Source organism: Mustela lutreola, chromosome 10, assembly GCF_030435805.1.
Source record: "Mustela lutreola isolate mMusLut2 chromosome 10, mMusLut2.pri, whole genome shotgun sequence".
Taxonomy (NCBI): Eukaryota; Metazoa; Chordata; class Mammalia; order Carnivora; family Mustelidae; genus Mustela; species Mustela lutreola.
The window spans coordinates 61,609,447-61,628,780 of NC_081299.1; the positions used below are offsets into that span (position 1 = coordinate 61,609,447).

The following is a 19,334-nucleotide window of genomic DNA, read 5'->3' on the forward strand; positions in this document are numbered from 1 at the left end:
GAGGGACGCACGTAAAGGGCGGGACAGAGGAGAAAACGGACCCAGGAACGGGTTGCATTCGGGTGCGCATGCGTGCTGTGCCGGGCGGCAGAGACTTGGAAGGCTTCTACTGGTGTCGGGGAAGGTGTTGCTATGGCTGCTGCGCTTGCACCCCTAGGCGTAACTCTGCGAGAAGCCACCCAGCGAAAATTGAGGAGGTTTTCAGAGCTGAGAGGTAGCAAAGAGGGAACCCCAACTATGCCCGGCAGTGGACAGGGAGGGTGCTTTACGTTTGGGGAAATTTGCTGGACTGTCACTTCCTGTCTGCTTCTCACCTTGGGGCTTAGGACGCAGGCCCAGCTGTAGCTTACGCTCTTGATTTTTTTTTTTTTTTTTAATTCTGCCACTACCCTTTCCTTACATTATGTTGTTACTTTATTTCTTTGACTTTATTCCTAGTAACATATATATATCAAAATAAGAGAGAAGGAAGAAGAAAGAAAATACTAATCTGATTAGGGAAGCTGTAAATCCAAGTTATGCATTTGGTTAGCTCATTAAGGAAAGTTATTTAAAATAAATGTAAATGATCTAAAGCACAGTGTTTTGATCAATACATATCTGATTTTAGCATTCTACAGTCCCCTTACCTCCTTCACCAATTCGTTCCATGCTGTGAATGCAAACTGAGTAAAAAACAGAACAAGACACAGAGGAATTATAGGTTAAAAATCTAAAAGGGGAAGTTTGTATCAAAAAAATAAATAAAGCTGTGTTATTTGTCATTCTTTGTACAACTATCTAATAAAATTCTATTTTTGATGAAGTTACTGCATTAAAATAATGCAGTAAAATAATTTAAAATAATTTAAAAATTAAAATAATTTTTAATGCAGTAACTTCATCAAAAATACAGGAAATAATACTTGGAAGACTGTAGGATATTCAGGACTGTTAGGTTTGGACAAATCCTGTCTGTTAACTATAAGAATCCTTATCACCTTGTGTACCAATAAAGAAGAGCTTCCACTGTCTACCAAATATTCAGTCTTTTTTTAATGAGTTCATCAGGGAGTTGGGAACTTTTCTGTTATCCAGAATTTTAGGTCATACTTCAAAGCCTTTGTAAACTTGCATGGCTTTGCATTACTTAAGGTAATAAAAAATAAAGGACCTAAATTTATAAATAGCAACATTGGAGGAATGGATCTTTGGGTTGAATTGTACTTAGCCAATAAATGGTCCTGATACATAAAAATTGATTTTCACAGCTGGAGATTCATTTATTCTTTTTGTCTCTTGTTATTTAAGAATCAAAGTAAATTTTAGCAAGGCAAAAGTACTTCTTAAGAAACCTAACAACTTTCAGAATATTAAATAAGTGAACTGTAAACCATAAAAGGAGCAAGTAATCTAAGAGAAAAAAATCAAAATTTGTGAACAGTCTTCAATAGAACTAGTTTGAATTATCCTACCTACCCACGAATTATTCTCTAATTCTGAGAAGATAGGTTTATGAAGATAATCTTTTTATTTTTTTCTTTCCAAAGTGGTAAACTTAGACCAGCTAGAGATTTCTAATACTTATTCCCTTGCTTCTTCCACATAGGCAAACCTGTGGCAGCTGGAGAATTCTGGGACATCGTTGCAATAACAGCAGCTGATGAAAAACAGGAGCTTGCTTATAAGCAACAGCTGTCAGAAAAGCTGAAAAAAAAGGAGCTACCCCTTGGAGTTCAATATCATGTTTTTGTTGATCCTGCTGGAGTCAAAATCGGTACTCTCTCTATGGTCAGATTTAAATTATAGGTTCTAGGCATAATGATCACTGAAGAAAAGCTTTCCTATGGCTCAAGTTTATGAGCTCTATATCTTTCTTCCTATAGGCTTTCCAAACTTTAAAAATTTAATGTAAATTGACAATTTTTAAGAAAGATTAAAGGCATAGCGTTGTTCTTACACATTGTGACTTACCATGAAAAACTCACAGAATGTTACTTAAAAGAGAATTTTATTAATGTTAATAAATTTACTTAGGTGATGAATATTCTTTTGGACTTTATTGTTAGGACTCTTAAGGTCCTTCTCAACTCCATTGTTCAGAAATTTACATGAAGATTGCAAATCAGGGGAAAAAAATAAATACACACACATACTTAGCCTCTTGGAACCATGATGCAGAAAGCAAAAGAGCACAGTCTAATGGCCCAATATCACAGGTACTTACTTTAAAAACCCAGTTTAACTCAACCTTGCCTTTGACCTTCCGCTGCAAATAAAAATACTTGCTATTTTTCTGGGGGCCATTTTCTTTGTGATACTCAAAGCTGAAGCCTCTTGATACAACAGAGGCTATTTATATCTGACATTGGCATTGTTCTAATTAACCTGTGTTAATCCTCATAATGGTGCAGTCAGTCCTTTTATGGTTCCTATCATATAGATGAGAGTCTGAGGCAGAGAGAGTTAAATAACTTGCCCAAGGTAACTAGTAAGTGTAGTTATATTTAAGATATTTTTAAGAACACCAGGTTCTAAGAAACTTTAGAAAGGAAATCTAACTCAAATATTTGATTTTGCCATGTGGGAGAATTATTTTAATGGGTTTTTTAATTTGTAATTTCAAATGAACATGTATACTTACTGTCTTTTTGTGTTGCAAATTGTCTAATATATTACTTCTTTATTTTCAGGAGATTTCAGTGCTCATCATTTATTACCAAGTGCTAATCTCTGGATTCCACTGCTAATTATTTATCTATTTAAATACTGTGAAATGTGTGTTTAATGTGACTCTTTTGCCCATACCTTTGCTCTCCAGCTAGTTAATTGTTAGCCAAAGGCCCAATCCTCAACCTTAAAACACCTAACTTTTTATTGTAATTACAAATTCTCAGTAATTTTCTATGAAATTAATTGCGTTCTTTAACTTTTGTTTTTAAGGAAATGGAGGATCCACACTTTGTGCCCTTCGATGTTTGGAAAAGCTATATGGCAATAAATGGAATTCTTTTACCGTCCTATTAATTCATTCTGGTAAAGTTACACATTTTCTTTTTCACTAATTGACATTTTACCTTTGATATTTTAGGGACTTTTTTCTATCTTGTAAATACTTCTCCTTTTTTAAAATTTTTTTCTTTGAAATTACTGTGTTTTGAAAACATTATTTTATGTTTTTCTAGACATTTTAAAGTTGTAAGCAACATAATGTTTTTTCACAAATGTATCTTTATAGATCACATAATATCATCAACTTTTCATGGATATTGTTTTTAGTATGTATATAGAAAATTATGTTCCTAAAATAGAACCCATCAAAATATGAACATTTCTTGATAATTCTTTAAAAGGGATTATTATTGTAGGGGAGAGGCTGGCTTAGCACTGTGATTACCAGACTTTTGCCAAAACCTACCACACATTTGTATCTGATTGTTGGTGGCAAAAGTCTACTATCCTTAAAAGAGTTTAAAAACAAAAGGAAGGGTAGTGACAAAACATGGAGAGGACAAGAAAGTATGTAAGGGAAAATCACACACAAAAGAGGACATTTTAGAGCAGGAAAGTGGGAAAGAAATAATCTCAGGAGAATAGTTTTCTTAATCAATAAACTTCATTGTATGAAAATTTGGGTTATATGCAAACCTCTGTTATTTTTCTGTATGTATTGGAGCTGATGAAAATGTTATTATAGACTGGCACGAGTTCAGGGACAGGTATTTTAGAGCCATTCATCTACATGGCTTTCAAAGCACTTTATTTCTTAGGATTCATAGACAGAACAATGATTCTTTGTAAAGATAGTATCGAGTAAAGCATCCATGTTCTGATTTTAAGACTAACTCTAAAAAAGTAGAAAAATTCTACTTTATAGCTTATTCCAAAACCAATATTACTTATTACCGACTTAGTAAAATCTAAGGTAGACACTAGAAAATACATAGTGGGAAAAAGGTTAATCTTACAATGCTAAACTTAAGTATTGGCTAGTCTTTGGAAAAGGAGAAAAGTAGAAAGTATTAGCTCTCATTTGTTGAACAACATATCGTGTGCCAAGTGTTTTACATAAAACACAATAAAGCAAGTATTCTACATTTGCTGATTTGGAGTAAATCCAAGATGGAACAACTAAAAAGTGGTGAACCAGAGTTTGAACCTGTTTTTGTCTCTTTCTACTATCTAATGCGGCTCCTCAGTATAATTAATTACATAAAAATGATGTAAGGTATTTAATGTACTTAAGAGAACATGCTTTTCAAGGAATTAAAGTCCTAAGACTCAGATTGAAAAAGCCTGTTTAAATTAAAAACAAGTATAAATTTTAAATGCTTTTAAGTAAATGTACCTTTACTTCCTTTAAATGTATGTAATAATTTGAGGAAAAATACTGCATCTGGAAATTACTGTTTAATAATTTTACTTTAGAATTGGTATTTTAGTTTTTTGTGATTTTTCCCCCCTCTATGAAGTGGATTCTTAATATAGGAGTTCAAATGTTGTTGCAATTTCAATTTATCATTTAAAATATGGATATAAGATCATTTTTTAGCCCATGGTTCTCTGAACTAGTTGCACAATTAATTCAAAACAATTAAAAGCCTCTAAAATATAATATAATAGAATTCTTTCCTAATCCCACATTGCATTATATTAAATCACTACAGGAGAATTGGTCTTGAATTTGTAACCTGGAATTTACTATTCTTTCCTGAGCTACTGTACTGTATTATATATATTAAATATGTTTAGAGATATTTTGGTTATAACTGATCCCCCTGGGTTTTTAAAATCTTAAGAGACTTATAAACATTTTTAAATAGTTATTTTGTTTAATTTTATATAGGTGGTTACAGCCAACGCCTTCCAAATGCAAGTGCTCTGGGCAAAATTTTCACTGCATTACCTTTTGGTAACCCCATTTATCAGATGTTGGAATTAAAACTAGCCATGTACATTGATTTCCCCTCACATATGAATCCTGGGATTCTGGTTACCTGTGCAGATGATATTGAACTTTATAGTATCGGAGAATGTGAGTTTATTAGATTTGACAAACCTGGCTTTACTGCTTTAGCTCATCCTTCTAGTTTGACTGTTGGTACCACACATGGAGTATTTGTCTTAGAACCTTTTGATGAATTAGAATATAGAGACCTTGAATACAGGTCTTGCCATCGTTTCCTTCATAAGCCCAGCATAGAAAAGATGCATCAATTTCATGCTGTATGTAGACCGGGAAATATTTCTCAACAGGACTTTGCTAGGGGTGATACTCCTCTTAAGTTAGACTCTGAGTATGTCTACACGGACAGCTTGTTTTATATGGATCATAAATCAGCAAAAAAGTTACTTGCTTTTTATGAGAAAATAGGCACATTGAACTGTGAAATAGATGCCTATGGAGACTTTCTGCAAGCTTTGGGACCTGGAGCAACTGTGGAGTACACCAGAAACACAGCAAATGTCACTAAAGAAGAAGCAGAGTTGATAGATATTAGGCAGAGAATATTTCATCTTCTTAAAGGAACCTCATTAAATGTTATTGTTCTTAATAACTCCAAATTTTATCACATCGGAACAACCGAAGAATATTTGTTTCATTTTACTTCAGATAGCAATTTGAAGTCAGAACTTGGCTTACAGTCCATAGCTTTTAGCATCTTTTCTGCAATACCGGAAAGTTCTGGTAATACATCCTGTATCATTCAAAGTATACTGGATTCAAGGTGTTCTGTGGCAGCTGGCTCAGTTGTGGAGTATTCCAGATTGGGGCCTGATGTTTCAGTTGGGGAAAACTGCATTATTAGTGGTTGTCATATCATAACAGCAGCTGTTCTGCCTGCATATTCTTTTGTGTGTTCCTTAAGCTTGAAGATGAATGGACACTTAAAGTATTCAACTATGGCATTTGGAGTGCAAGACAACTTGAAAAAGAATGTTAAAACATTGTCAGATATAAAGTTACTTCAATTCTTTGGAGTCTGTTTCCTGTCATGCTTAGATATTTGGAATCTGGAAGTTACAGAGGAAATGTTCTCTGGAAACAAGACATGTTTGAGTTTGTGGAATGCTCGTATTTTCCCAGTTTGTTCTTCTTTAAGTGATTCAGTTATACTATCCCTGAAAATGTTAAATGCTATACAGAACAAATCAGCATTCAGCCTGAATAACTATAAACTGTTGTCCATTGAAGAAATGCTTGTCTACAAAGATGTAGAAAACATGATAACTTATAGGGAGCAAATTTTTCTAGAAATTACTTTAAATACAAAAAAACAGTCTGATTTAGAGACATCTTAAATATCCTACACCTTGGCATTCTTGATTGAGCACGACTACAAATAGAAGAGTTTTCTGTAGACTTTTGTTTTTTCATTGAAGTGAATCAATGCAAATTATATTAACAATTACTGTAACATATTAATAACACAAAAATACGAATTCTCCATTTTTGATAAAAGAATATTTTCAAGGCTGTAAGCTTAGAAAAGGTTTTTTTTTATGTTTAGCACTATTTTAATTTTCTTTTTTATTAAAGGTGGATTTGTGGAGCATAGCTGTGCTCATATAGTACTATAGTAGTTTTGAGTAATTTTCTAAACATATCTTTAGAGTTTTTCCATCTTCCTTTTGGGCTTTCGTTTCAGTACAGTTCTAAGTGTTTATTGGCATTTCTATCTTTGAGCATAGTAGTCCTATTCTGATGAACTGATAAAAATGGCATACTATAGGATCTTCAGAGCATTGTAAGAATACTGTAGAAATACTTTTTTGGAAAGAAACCCATTGCTCACAAATTCAGATAAAATCAATTAAAATATTGTGATTATGTAATTAATAAATAATTAGATGCAAACAGCTTTGAAATTGATGATGAAAATCTGTCTCCTTTATTGCTCTTACCAAAATGAAACTAAAAGTGTATATGTGTTATTTTACCTTATAAATTTGGATATGTGTTTCTATATATATATATTTTTTAAGATTTTATTTATTTGACAGGGAGAGAGACAGCAAGAGGTGAAATGCAAGAATGGGAAGTGGGAGAGGGAGAAGCAGTTTTCCCACTGAGCCGGGCCGTGGTTGTATCCCAGGATCCTGGGATCATGACCTGAGCCAGAAGGCAGAGACTTAATGACTGAGCCACCCAGGCATGTGTTTCTGTATCTCAAAATTTTTCCTTAAAGTTCCATCCATACAAAAGCATATACATGTACAAAACTCAAATATCTGTGTGGGGAAGGTGGTAGGAATAATTGGGGTTCATTAATAAATGTACAAGTTCATTTTGGACATTACTTATATCCTTTTATTAATCCCTTTACTAGAACTATTAAATTACCAGAAGGACTGATTTTACTCTCTATTTCATATTTTTTGTCCTTGTACTGGTGATGGTACTGAGAAGTAATAATTGGCCAAAGGTAGGCAGCAGGAAGGAGCCTGAAGAAGAGAATTACAGATGATAAACAGCTCCAAGAAATTAAAATTTGGCTGGAATCTCAAATTATGTGTCCCTCTTTTGCTGTAAGCATGCATGTGAAATGTCTTTATGTCAAAGTGTAATAATAATTAGAGAAACTGTCAGTTTTGTGTTTTAACATGGGTAAATTGAAATATGAACTAGTCAGTGGTACTCTGATTTATATATTAATATTTCAATATAAAAATACTTGATATGGCTTGCCTACAACCTTCAATTAGTTTATTTCTGTGTTTTGTTGTTGTTGTTGTTGTTGTTTTCTTTTAAGGTTCTTTCCAAGGAAAAACTAAAGATATAGCCATGTTTTAGCATTGACTGATTTACTTGCAGAGCTTTCAGAAGATACTATGTGTCTGTCATTGAGTGAATGTTTAATACTGTATTTCACCTAAGTGCCATTAATTATTAAGAGTTACCATTATTTTATTCCACTAAAAAGAAAAAAAAAAACTATCAATAAAATATGGCACAATGCTTTCTTTCAGAATCAGACTCTTCTGAAACACTTTCCAACTCAGGAGTTGTTGATATCCATGTGCTTCTACCCAGTAACATCTTCCGTGTTATCAAAGATATTGGTAAAGCTATATGTCCTAAGAGTGCCTGGTAAAGCTGTATGTCCTAAGAGTGCCATCACCACATTGCTGTCTGGATTGACTCAAAACTGTCAAGACCAGATACCTGTTGTGTAAGTTTTGATGTTGATGGTTTACTATTTAGCAAAATTCAGCTTCATTTTTGCCTTTGTGTAATCACATGCCTCTAGAAAATAGTTGGCTTCTATTCAAAGTCAATGGGAGTTTTCTGACAAATTGGTGGTCACTGTTTTAATCATCATTCTGCACAATGTATGGATTCTAGTTGCTCTGAAATGTTATCAGTTTTAAAGAATTTGGCATTTTCTCTTGCCTTGAGATGCATTACTTGGGGTACTCACAAACATGTTCATTAACAGTGTATCTAACCCAACTAAGGTGATAGTCCCATGCATATATAAGTAGAATATTGAACATTTCCTCTTGATTTATCATTTTTATTTAATAAAATAACAGGCTTAAATTCCATATACTCTCAAGTTTTATAGAGGATAGTTGTTATTTGTAACTAAATATAGCCCATAAACTTACTGCACAGTTAATAATGAACAGTGACCAAGGAAGGCATGGGGGGAAAAAAATCCAACATTTGGTATTAATCTACCTCAGGCATTTTTTTTCTACAACTAAGCAAAACAGAATAACGCATGTTATCATTGTATACTAAGTTAAAGTTTCAAATACCTAAATGATATGCTGAAAATCACAATAATTTGATCATATTAATCCAGAATTAATTCCCATAATCTGTGTTGATCATTCATCTTCTGAGGCTAAGCAACATCCCTATTTATATTAAATTACAAAATTCAGCATAGAGCTGAAATCAAAATGCCTGCTGCAAAATGTATGAGTGACTGCCACAGATAGCTAGTAATTGTTTTACTACACACAATCAGGGATGGTATTTTACATACACTGTGATGTCCTTTGGATTTAAGAACTAGAGGCCCAGAATTGAGGCGCTTTGATGTAGTCTAGGAGAATCAAGATGGAAAGAAAAAGCTTTAAAAATATTTTTAATTTGCTCAAAACTAAAGGATTTCAAATGTTTCTGTGTTGTTTATCTAAATAAATTTTCAGCTATATCAAGAACTAAATTACCCAAAAAAATACCTTTTTTTAAATTTACTTGAAAATTACCTTTTCTAGATTCACTTAGTACAAAAGAAAAAATTGAAGTAACTTAGCTGCCTTGTTTAACTTAAATCTTTTGTGCCTAGGGGCGCCTGAGTGGCTCAGTGGGTTAAAACCTATGCCTTCAGCTCAGGTCATGGTCTCGCGGTCCTGGGATCAAGCCCCACATCAGGCTCTCTGCTCAAAGGAGAGCCTGCCTCCCTCCCTCTCTGCCTGCCTCTCTACCTACTTGTGATCTCCTCTCTCTCTCTCTGTTAAATAAATAAATAAAATCTTTAAAAAAAAATCTTTTGTGCCTATAAAATTTTGTTTAGACAATTTCTATTAAAGTTGAAGAACATAACTTTTACTGTTTATACTTAGTAAAATTGTATTATTTCCTGTAATGAACTTTATTAAAGATTATTAAACATTCTCCTTCCCTCCAGTACCACTGTGCTAACCTTTATATAGCATACTAGTGTTACATCCTCTCAATTGTTTAAACTTACAGAAATTTCTAACTTTTTTTTTTTTAAATGAGGGATAAAACATGAGTCTCATCTGAGAAAGAATTCCTTCCTTAGCAAGCTATCTACCTGAGCCACAGTAAGCCAAACTTGGCACATCATGCAACTTGCCAGTGAGCTATGGTCTAGGAGAATACAATTCTGGGTCAGGTTAAAAATTTAAATAAAAAATCTGAAAAACAGGCGCCTGGGTGGCTCAGTTGGCTGAGTGTCTGACTCTTGGTTTAAGCTTGGGTCATGATCTCAGAGCTCTGAAATCAAGCCCCGTCTCAGGCTCCAGGCTCAGCACAGAATCTGCCTAAGATTCTTCCCCTCCTTCTCCCAAACTGCTGCTCCCCCTGCTCATGCTCTCTCTTAAATAAATAAAATCTTAAGAAAAAAAAAATCTGGAAACAATATGGTATTTCCTCAAAAATATAAAAATAGAACTACCTTACAATCCAGCAATTACACTACTAGGAATATACCCAAAGGATAAAAAAAATACTAGTGAAAAGGGATACATGCACCCTAGTGTTTATAGCAGCATTGTCTACAATAGTCAAACTATGGAAATAGCGCAAGTATCCATCAACTGATGATCTTCTTTATCCATATGTGTGTGTGTGTGTGTGTAGTGGAATATTAACCATAAAAATAATGACATCATGCAGTTTGCAATGATGTGGATGGAGCTAGAGAGTATGCCAAGCAAAACGAGAAAGATACCATATGATTACACTCATCTGTGAAATTTAAGAAATCAAACAAGCATTGGGGAAAAAAGAGGCAAACCAGGAAATGGACTCTTTAACTATAGAGAACAAACTGATGGTTATCAGTGTGGAGGTTGGTGAGAGGATAGATTAAATAGGTGATGGGGATTAAGGAGTGCATTTATTGGAATGAGCACAGGGTATTGTATGGAGGAGTTTAATAGCTAAATTGTACACTGAAATTAATATACTGTAGGTTAGCTAATGAATTTAAATTAAAACGTTTTTAAAAAATCAGTTAAAAATGGGCAGAGAGGGACACCTGGGTGACTCAGTTGGTTAAGCGGCTGCCTTTGGCTCAGGTCATGATTCCACGGTTCTGGGATCGAGTCCCACATCTGGCCCCTTGCTGGGCAGGGAGCCTGCTTCTCCCACTGCCCCTCCCCCAACTTGTGCTCGCTCGTTCTCTCTCTCTCTCTCTCTCTCTCTCTCTGACAAATGGATAAATAAAATTAAAAAAAATTTTTTTTTTAATGGGCAGAGAGTCTGAATAGACAGTTACTTTGCTTCTTTGCTTTAGCCTCAGGGGCAAGCTTCAAGTTTGGTACTCATCTAGTGGCCCACCAAGTTACTCTCAAGGAATGCTTGTTGTAGATGCCATCTTGGCACTCCTTGCCTCCCTTGCTCCAGCTCACCAGTATCTCACAGAGGAGAGCTTATGCACTTGTCTGGATCCTCAGTTTTGTTTCTCCTGCCCAAGGGACACCTCCAGATTGCCTGGCTCTTTTTGCCAGTGGGATTTATGCTTACAGTCCGGTAGGACTATATATTTGCATAGTATATGGGTCTGGCTTCTAATCAGCCCAGATCTTGGCATTGAGATTCTCCCCTTTGAAACACTGACAGATTTAGCACATCCTTAAGTACTAGGTATTATTAAAAATATAATAGCTACTTGGACAAGCATAAAGGGTTGAGAGAAAACCAAGAGCTGGGGCACAGTTGAACAACATGCATCATCTCCTATATTAGGCCACTTCTTTAAAACAGAGGTGTTTTTTTCATTGGCTGTATAGAAACCAACACAGTCAAGCAAAATGAAGAAACAGAAATGTGTTTCAAATGAAAGAACAATACAGAACATAAGTGGGGAAAATATTGAAACAGAGATGAGTGATTTACCAGATAAAGAGTTCAAAATAACAGTCATAGAGATAGTTTGCTCACTGAAATAAAGGGAAGAATGTGCAAACACAGTAAAAGTTCAACAAAGAGATGAGAAGTATAAGAAAGCACCAAACAGAAGTCACAGAGCTGAAGAATAAAATACCTGAACTGAATAAAAAAAAAAAAAATTCACTAGAGGGGTTCAGCAATAGACTAGATGAAGCAGAATAAAGGATCAGTTAACTGAAAGACAATGCAAGAGAACACAAAGCAATAACAAAAAGAATAGAGAAAAAAAAAATGAAGATAAATTAAGGGACTTACAAAACAGTACTAAATGAACTAACATTCACTTCATAGGACTCCCAGAAGGAAAAGAAAAGGGAAAGAGGCAGAAATCTTATTTGAAAAAATAATGGTTGAAAATTTTTCTAAGCTGAAGAAAGAAACAGACATCCAGATCTGGGAAGCCCAGAGTGTTCCAAATAAGATGAACCAAAAGAGACCCCAACAAGATATATTATAATTAAAATGTCAAAAGTTAAAGATGAGAGAATTTGAAAACCAGCAAAAGAAAAATAATTTGTTTCATAGGAACTCCCAAAAGACCATAAGACCTTTACAGGCCAAAAGGGAGTGGCACAATATATTTAAAGTGTGAAAAAGAAAAAAAAAAAAAAGCTCCAACCAAGAATACTCTACCCAGCAATTAGCACTCAGAATTGAAGGAGAAATAAAGAGTTTTCTGGATGAACAAAAACTAAAGGAGTTCATCACCATTAAACTGGTCTTACAAGAAATGGTGAAGGGACTTCCTTAAGCTGAAAAGGGTACTAATTAGTAACAAGAACACATATGAAAGAATAAATTTCACTGGGAAGGTAAATATATAGTAAAGATAGGGGATTTATCATTTATAAAGCTAGTCTGAGCTTAAAAGAAAAAAGTAGTAAAAATAACTGTGATATCACACAATAAGATGAAGGATAAAAATCATATGATTATCTCAGGAGACATAGAGAAAGCTTTTGACAAAATTCAACATCGTGTCTTAATAAAATCTCAAGATTTAAGGATAGCGACTAAGGTAATGAGGGAATGTACTTCAACATAATAGAGCCCATATATGACCAAAACTAACATCATACTCAATGGTGAACAGCTGAAAACTTTTCCTCTAAGATCAGGAACAAAAATGTCCCCTCTTACCACTTTTATTTAACATAGTATTGGAAGTCCTAGGAAGAGCATTAGGCAAAAAAGAAAAGAAATAAAAAACATACAAATTGGAATGGAAGAAGTAAAACTGCCACCATTTATAGAAAACACAATACTATATATAGAAAATCTCAAAAGCTCCAGAAAAAAAAATATATATATATATATTAGAACTAATAAATGAATTTGTAAAGTTGCAGGATACAAAATTATATACAAAAAAATCTTCTGTGTTTCTATACATTGATAACAAACTATCAGGGAATTAAGAAAATGATCCCATTTACAATTGCATCAAAAAGAATAAAATACCTAGGAATAAATTTAACCAAGGAGTTGAAAGTTCTGTATATTGAAAACCATAAGACATTAGTGACCAAAATTGAACACATAAATAAGTGAAAAGCCATCCTATACTTATGAATTACAAGAATTAACATTGTTAAAAACCCATACTATCCAAGGCAATCTACATATTCAGTGCAATTCCTGTCAAAAAATTTTATATGCAGCTTTTATAGATACATGAAAAACAGTCCCAAAATTTGTATAGAACTACAGAGGACCCGAGATAGCTAATGGCAATCTGGATATAGAACAAAGCTGGAGGGATCATGCTTCCTGACTTCAAACTGTATACAAAGCTGTGGTAATCAAAAGAGTAAGTATAGTATTGGCATAAAAGCAAATACATAGATCAATGCAATTGAATAGAGAGCCCAGAAATATATCCATGCATATATGGTCAATTAATTTATGACAAAGGAGCCAAAAAGATACAATGGTGAAAGAATATTCTCTTCAATAAATGGTGATGGGAAAACTGGACCACTAGATTGCTTTTTACATTCAAACTAACTCAAAATGGATTAAAGAAGTGAACATAAGACCTAAAACCATAAAAATCCTAGAAAACATAAGCAGTAAACTCCTTGACATAGGTCTTGGTAATGATTTTTTGAATGCAAAAGCAACAGAATAAAAAATAAATAAGTGGTGAAATAAGTCAAGCAGAGAGAGTCAATTATCATATGGTTTCACTTATTTGTGGAGCATCACAAATAGCATGGAGGACATGGGGAGATGGAGAGGAGAAGGGAGTTGGGGGAAATTGGAAGGAGAGGTGAACCATGAGAGACTATGGACTCTGAAAAACAATCTTAGGGTTTTGAAGAGGCGGAGGGTGGGAGGTCGGGGTACCAGGTGGTGGGTATTATAGAGGGCACAGATTGCATGGAGCACTGGGTGTGGTGCAAAAATAATGAATACTGTTATGCTGAAAATAAAAATAAATTAAAAACAAACACACAAATAAATAAATAGATAAATAAGTGGGACTACATTAAAATAGAAAGACAACACTCTCAACAATGTGAAAAGACAGCCTACTAAATGGGAGAAAATATTTGCAAATATATTTAATAAGGTGCTTATATCCAAAATATGTAAAACATCCGTTCAGGTTTTTGAAGATTTTTAATTTTTTTAAGTAATTTGTACACCCAGTGTGGAGCTTGAACTCACAATCCATATGATCAAAAGTCTTATGATCTACTGACTCAGCCAACCAGGTACCCTATCCAAAAATACAAAAAGAACTCATTACAAACTCAGAAAAACAATTTAAAAGTGAGCAGAGGATCCAAATAGATATTTTCCAAAGACATGCTATGGTCAACAGATTCATGAAAAGATGCTCAAAATCACTAATAATCAATGAAATGCAAATCAAAACCACAATGCAGTATCACCTCACACCTTTTAGAACGGCTGTTATAAAAAAGACAATAACAAGTGTTGACAAGGATGTAGAAAAAAGGACCCTTGTGCACTGTTTGTGGGAATGTCAACTGGTGCAGTCACTATGGAAAAGAATATGAAGTTTCCTCAAAAAGTTAAAAATAGACCTATAATATGTTCCAGCAATTCTACTTCTGGTTATTTATCTAAAGAAAATAAAAACACTACCTCAGAAAAATAAAGCATTCCCATGTTTGTTGCAACATTATTTACAATAACCAAAATACAGGAACAATTTAATTGTCCATTGAGGGATGAATACAGAAATTGTGATACATATACATACGGAATATTATTCATCTGCAAAAAAAAAAAAAGGAATTTTGCCTTTTGTGACAACATGGATAGTCCTTGAGAGTTGCTAAGTGACAGAGAAAGACAAAAACTGTGATCTCACTTATATGTGGAATCTTAAAAACAGAAACAAAAACAAAAAACCTCATAGGTACCAAGAACAGAAACAAATTCATAGTTGGAAGAAATAGGATAGGGTATGGGCCAAATCGGTGAAGGGAGTCAAAAAGTACAAACTTCCAGTTATAAAATGAATAAGTCATGGTAGATGTAATGGATAGTATGGCAACTCTAGTTAATAATACTATATTCATATTTGAAAGTTGATAGGAAATTTTTTTAAAAAGTTGATAAGAGAGTACATCTTAAAAGTTTTCATTACACACACAAAAATTCTGTATCTATGTATGGTGACCTGTTAACTAGACTTATCACAGTGATATTTTGCAATATATACAAATATAAAATTATCTTGTTGTATACCTGAAACTAATATAATTTATGTCAGTTATACCTCAATACCAAAAATGCACCCAAAAATTGGAGTAAAAGGATAATAAAAGCTGCCAATTTTCAACCACACTGATGTTTTAAGAACAAGAGGTGAAGGGGGGAAATGCATGTAAATTAGTCACTATTATCATCCACCTGTAAATCAGGTTGATTATTGACATTTGTGTCCAAAGATGTTCATCCCAAGGGCATTATTGTCCATGCAAGTAAATGATTGAAGGTAACAGACTTAACGTTTCCTTCTGGGCTGGTTGGACGAAATAGTCTCTTTTGAAGCCTCTGGCTGTAGGAATCTTGTAGGCTTCCAAAATATAAAATTCAACCATTCAAACCTAGCGATTCATCTCTGATTGCTGCAGATTGGTACAATCCATCTGCTACTGTCATTTCCCAGCTCTCTGTGCCCAAATTATATTCCTTCAATTGTGCCTAATTGTATTGCTAAAACAATCTGAACTCTAATGTCTATATTTGGGCACTGTTTTATGGTGTTACTGATTTGCTTGTTGAATCTTCAACCTCCTTAAAGGCTCTTAAAATCTTTGCTTCAACCAACAATTTGTGGTAATATGAATGATTTTTAAAATCTGTTTTTTTCACCATGTCTACTCTTTTCTCTCTGCAGAACATTCAGATGGTTCAAGTTAGTTTTCATTTACTACTTCATTGTAGGAGAGTATCATATTGCCCAGAAAAGAATTAAAGCATTTACATCTTGGGGCAAAAATCTTTTAAAACACCACTCTGGAAATCAAGTAAGTGTTCATTTCATTTGCAGGTTGAAAAATGTTGTACTACTCAATGAAGTTTTACATGATTGGTTTCTTTCCTATTATTTTTAGCCTTGGGGTTTGAGAAAGTAAATTATATCCACCAATATCCTGTTCTTCGGAGAAGTTTCAAATGCTTTTAATAAAATCTGGAACTGGAAAACTTTTACTACACAAAGAAATAATTATAACAAGTGGTCCAAGTGCAGATTTTAAATGTACAGACACATTGACAAGGTCATAAATTAACTTATAAAATTCACTGCTTATATATCACTGGGATCAATTTTTAATGAAATTTAATAAGAAAGATCATCACTCATTATAATTGGTTAAAGTTAATAGAGTTTCTAATTAACTATTATCCAGTCAAATCAAAAGCTGTCTGTGGAAGCTATCCTATGAGAAGGGGGAAGAAAGTAAAGAGTTTTGGAGAAATTCTTTTTTACTTGTTACTAATGTTTAAATACAATAGAAACATTTGCCATAAGTTCAGTACAGAAGGAGCAAGTTACCAAATTATCTGTGTTTCCTGTATCTGCGGTCTGTATCTCTCCATATCTAGACTGCAAACATGCTGTAATTTCACGAACATAAAAATAAAGAAATAAGCAACAACAAAATAAACCTTATTTTAGTCATATAATTTCATCAAGATACAGTCTATTTTGTATGTTTCATTTATAGCAGTTTTGAAGTTGTCTCGACTGGCCATAATATATTCAACACTGAGTTCTAGTTTCGTATACATACCTGCCTGCTGTGTCTCTTCTCCCTCACTGAAAACAGTCCAGTACGCATCTCTGTTTAAAGTGCTTTTGTCTTCCTCTGTCAATACTCCTGGTCTTTTCTATCTAGATAAATGTTCTAATCATCCACCAAATTGCTCAAGGCAAAAACCTGGAAGTCATCCATGATTCCTCACATACTTTCCTTCTACCTTTCCATCCAGTTCTTCATTAAGTGAAGTCTACACATTGAAAACATAGCCAAAATGCATTCACTTTTCCCAGATCTTATGGAAACTACCATATACTATTATTACCTAGGCTAATGCAGTACAACACCTTTTTTATGTGCAATAATCAGAAACTATCATCTCATTTTTATAATTGTGCATGAAGGTGAAGTTTCAGAGAGACTGAAAAAGAAAAATATTTTAAAAGATTGGCATTGAGTTTACTGGGCATTGAAAGGACAAGGAATATTATGGTCATGTCAACCTTGCTGCATTGTTTTAATCTGTATTTACATCCTATTTTGCTTTCCTAAAGATTGCTGTTCAGGATGGCAAATCATCCTACTCCTTAACATTCTGTACTTCTTTTTCTGTGGAATTTTGCTTGGTAATAGTCTGCAAGCTCTTCAGCACGCGCGCGCGCACAAACACACACACACACACCCCTTTTCCATATTTACTCTATGTAATCATATAGCAGCTGGAATTTTTCCCCCTTTAGATATAGGCAACATTAACTCAACCTCCATTATTAGCCTCATAGTGGTCTAAAATTCTTCTAAATATCTGTGAATTCCTAGAAAGCATATATTTTCATGGTCACTTTTTTCTTTAAGCTTCCACTTCTGTTGATTTAGTTCCGTGTGGGCTTACATGTGAGTTTCTCACAATTCAGTGAGTTGACTGCCTGTTTTTCACTCTTTGAGTCATTGTAAGTCTCAGACTTTCTATCTTTTCCCATAGCTACTACTTCATCCCACTCCAGAAAAAAAAAAAAAAAAGCCCTTCTCACACAAGCACACAAGTATCTCCAAATAATAGCAGTGATGATTGCTATCACTGATGAAGGATATATATTAGACCAATGAAAACAGCAAATTAAACAATAACTATTCTTGTTCTTAGAAGTCCTTTAGTGTCCTCATTACCAAGAATTTTTTTACTGGTCACTTTATTGAATCTAAAATTATGTCTGACAAATAATGTCTGAATTGAATCTAAAATTATGTCTGAATCTAAAATTATGTCTGACAACTCTCTCTCCTCCATGTATACATGGAGTGTATACATGGAGTGATACATGTACCACTATGTATACACACACATCAGCTAGATTATCTCTGGGAACTTAAATCCTCATTCTAGGGGTTGTTCAGTTCGACTCTTTCCAGAGAAAACTCTAGGTGGGTATTTCAAACCCTAGGTGGATATATACCTAACTGGCCACATCAAGAAGCATCAGAGAACCCGAGGACCTTTCATAACCAAGATCCACTTTCATTAGAACTTTAAAGATATAAATATATATTTATCTCTGTTGTACAGATGTTTTCTTTAACTTTGAAATTTGGGCATAAAGGAAACGAGTACAACCAAAAATCATCCCTGTTACTAGTGACTGACCACTTATTACTACAACCCTTTTCAGAGTAATAGCCTCTGCTGAGTATTACTGAATAGTGATTCCTATTGATTGGGAAGGAGGTTGAACTTAACACTATGAATAGGATCTATGAAGAGAGTTTTTGTGTATAGAAACTAAGATCGCTCACTCTTACCAACTGAACTTGAAGCAGTTTTATTGCCTACTCATGATGATAGCGTGCTTCTCCATAAGGCTTCTGCAATCTGTCTCTGTCCTTGTGGCAGTATTCTTCTCACTCCAGGGAAAGTACAACTTTTGAAATGGGTTCTGGGAATATATTATTTCTAAGGTTGTCTAACCTCAAATGAGCATACATTTTGTTTTTAAAAACACCATCATTTAGAAATCCACATTGAAATGTGATGCTTTCTTTGTAACTTTACATTCTTATGAATAGGATACCACTGCAGTAATGATCTGTTAACTCTTGATCTAGTTTCAACAGCTTTCCTTCTCTAATGGATCATTTTCATCAGGACACAAATATACTGGTTTTTTTCCTCTAATTAAAATTTTCTTTCTCAGGATACCTGGGTGGCTCAGTTAAGTGTCTGCCTTCAGCTCAGGTCACGATCCCAGGGCCCTGGAATTGAGTCTTGCTTTGGTCTTCTTGTTCAGCAGAGAGCCTGCTTCTCCCTGTACCTCTGCCTGTCACTCCCCCTGCCTGTGCTCTCGCTCTCTGTCGTGCGCTCTCTCTCTCTCTCTCTCTCTGACAAATAAATAAATAAATAAATAAATTTTTAAAAGGTTATTTCTTGACTCCATTTCCTTCAGCTATTCATTTCT

The 19,334-nt window shown here is 34.1% G+C and overlaps 1 protein-coding gene across 2 annotated transcripts; it reads left to right on the plus strand.

Annotated features, from left to right (window-relative positions):
• The first annotated feature begins 37 nt into the window (after positions 1–37).
• On the plus strand, positions 38–8,374 carry FPGT (fucose-1-phosphate guanylyltransferase). Of its 2 annotated transcripts, none has more exons than XM_059135900.1 (4): positions 38–214; positions 1,589–1,756; positions 2,923–3,015; positions 4,826–8,374. In XM_059135900.1, exons 1-4 carry the CDS (start codon positions 133–135, stop codon positions 6,280–6,282), a joined length of 1,800 nt encoding a protein of 599 aa, XP_058991883.1. In that variant the 5' UTR covers positions 38–132; the 3' UTR covers positions 6,283–8,374. The 2 variants fall into 2 exon arrangements, with proteins under 2 accessions (XP_058991883.1, XP_058991884.1); XM_059135901.1 differs by having other exon boundaries at positions 5,640–5,806.
• The last annotated feature ends 10,960 nt before the right edge of the window (positions 8,375–19,334 follow it).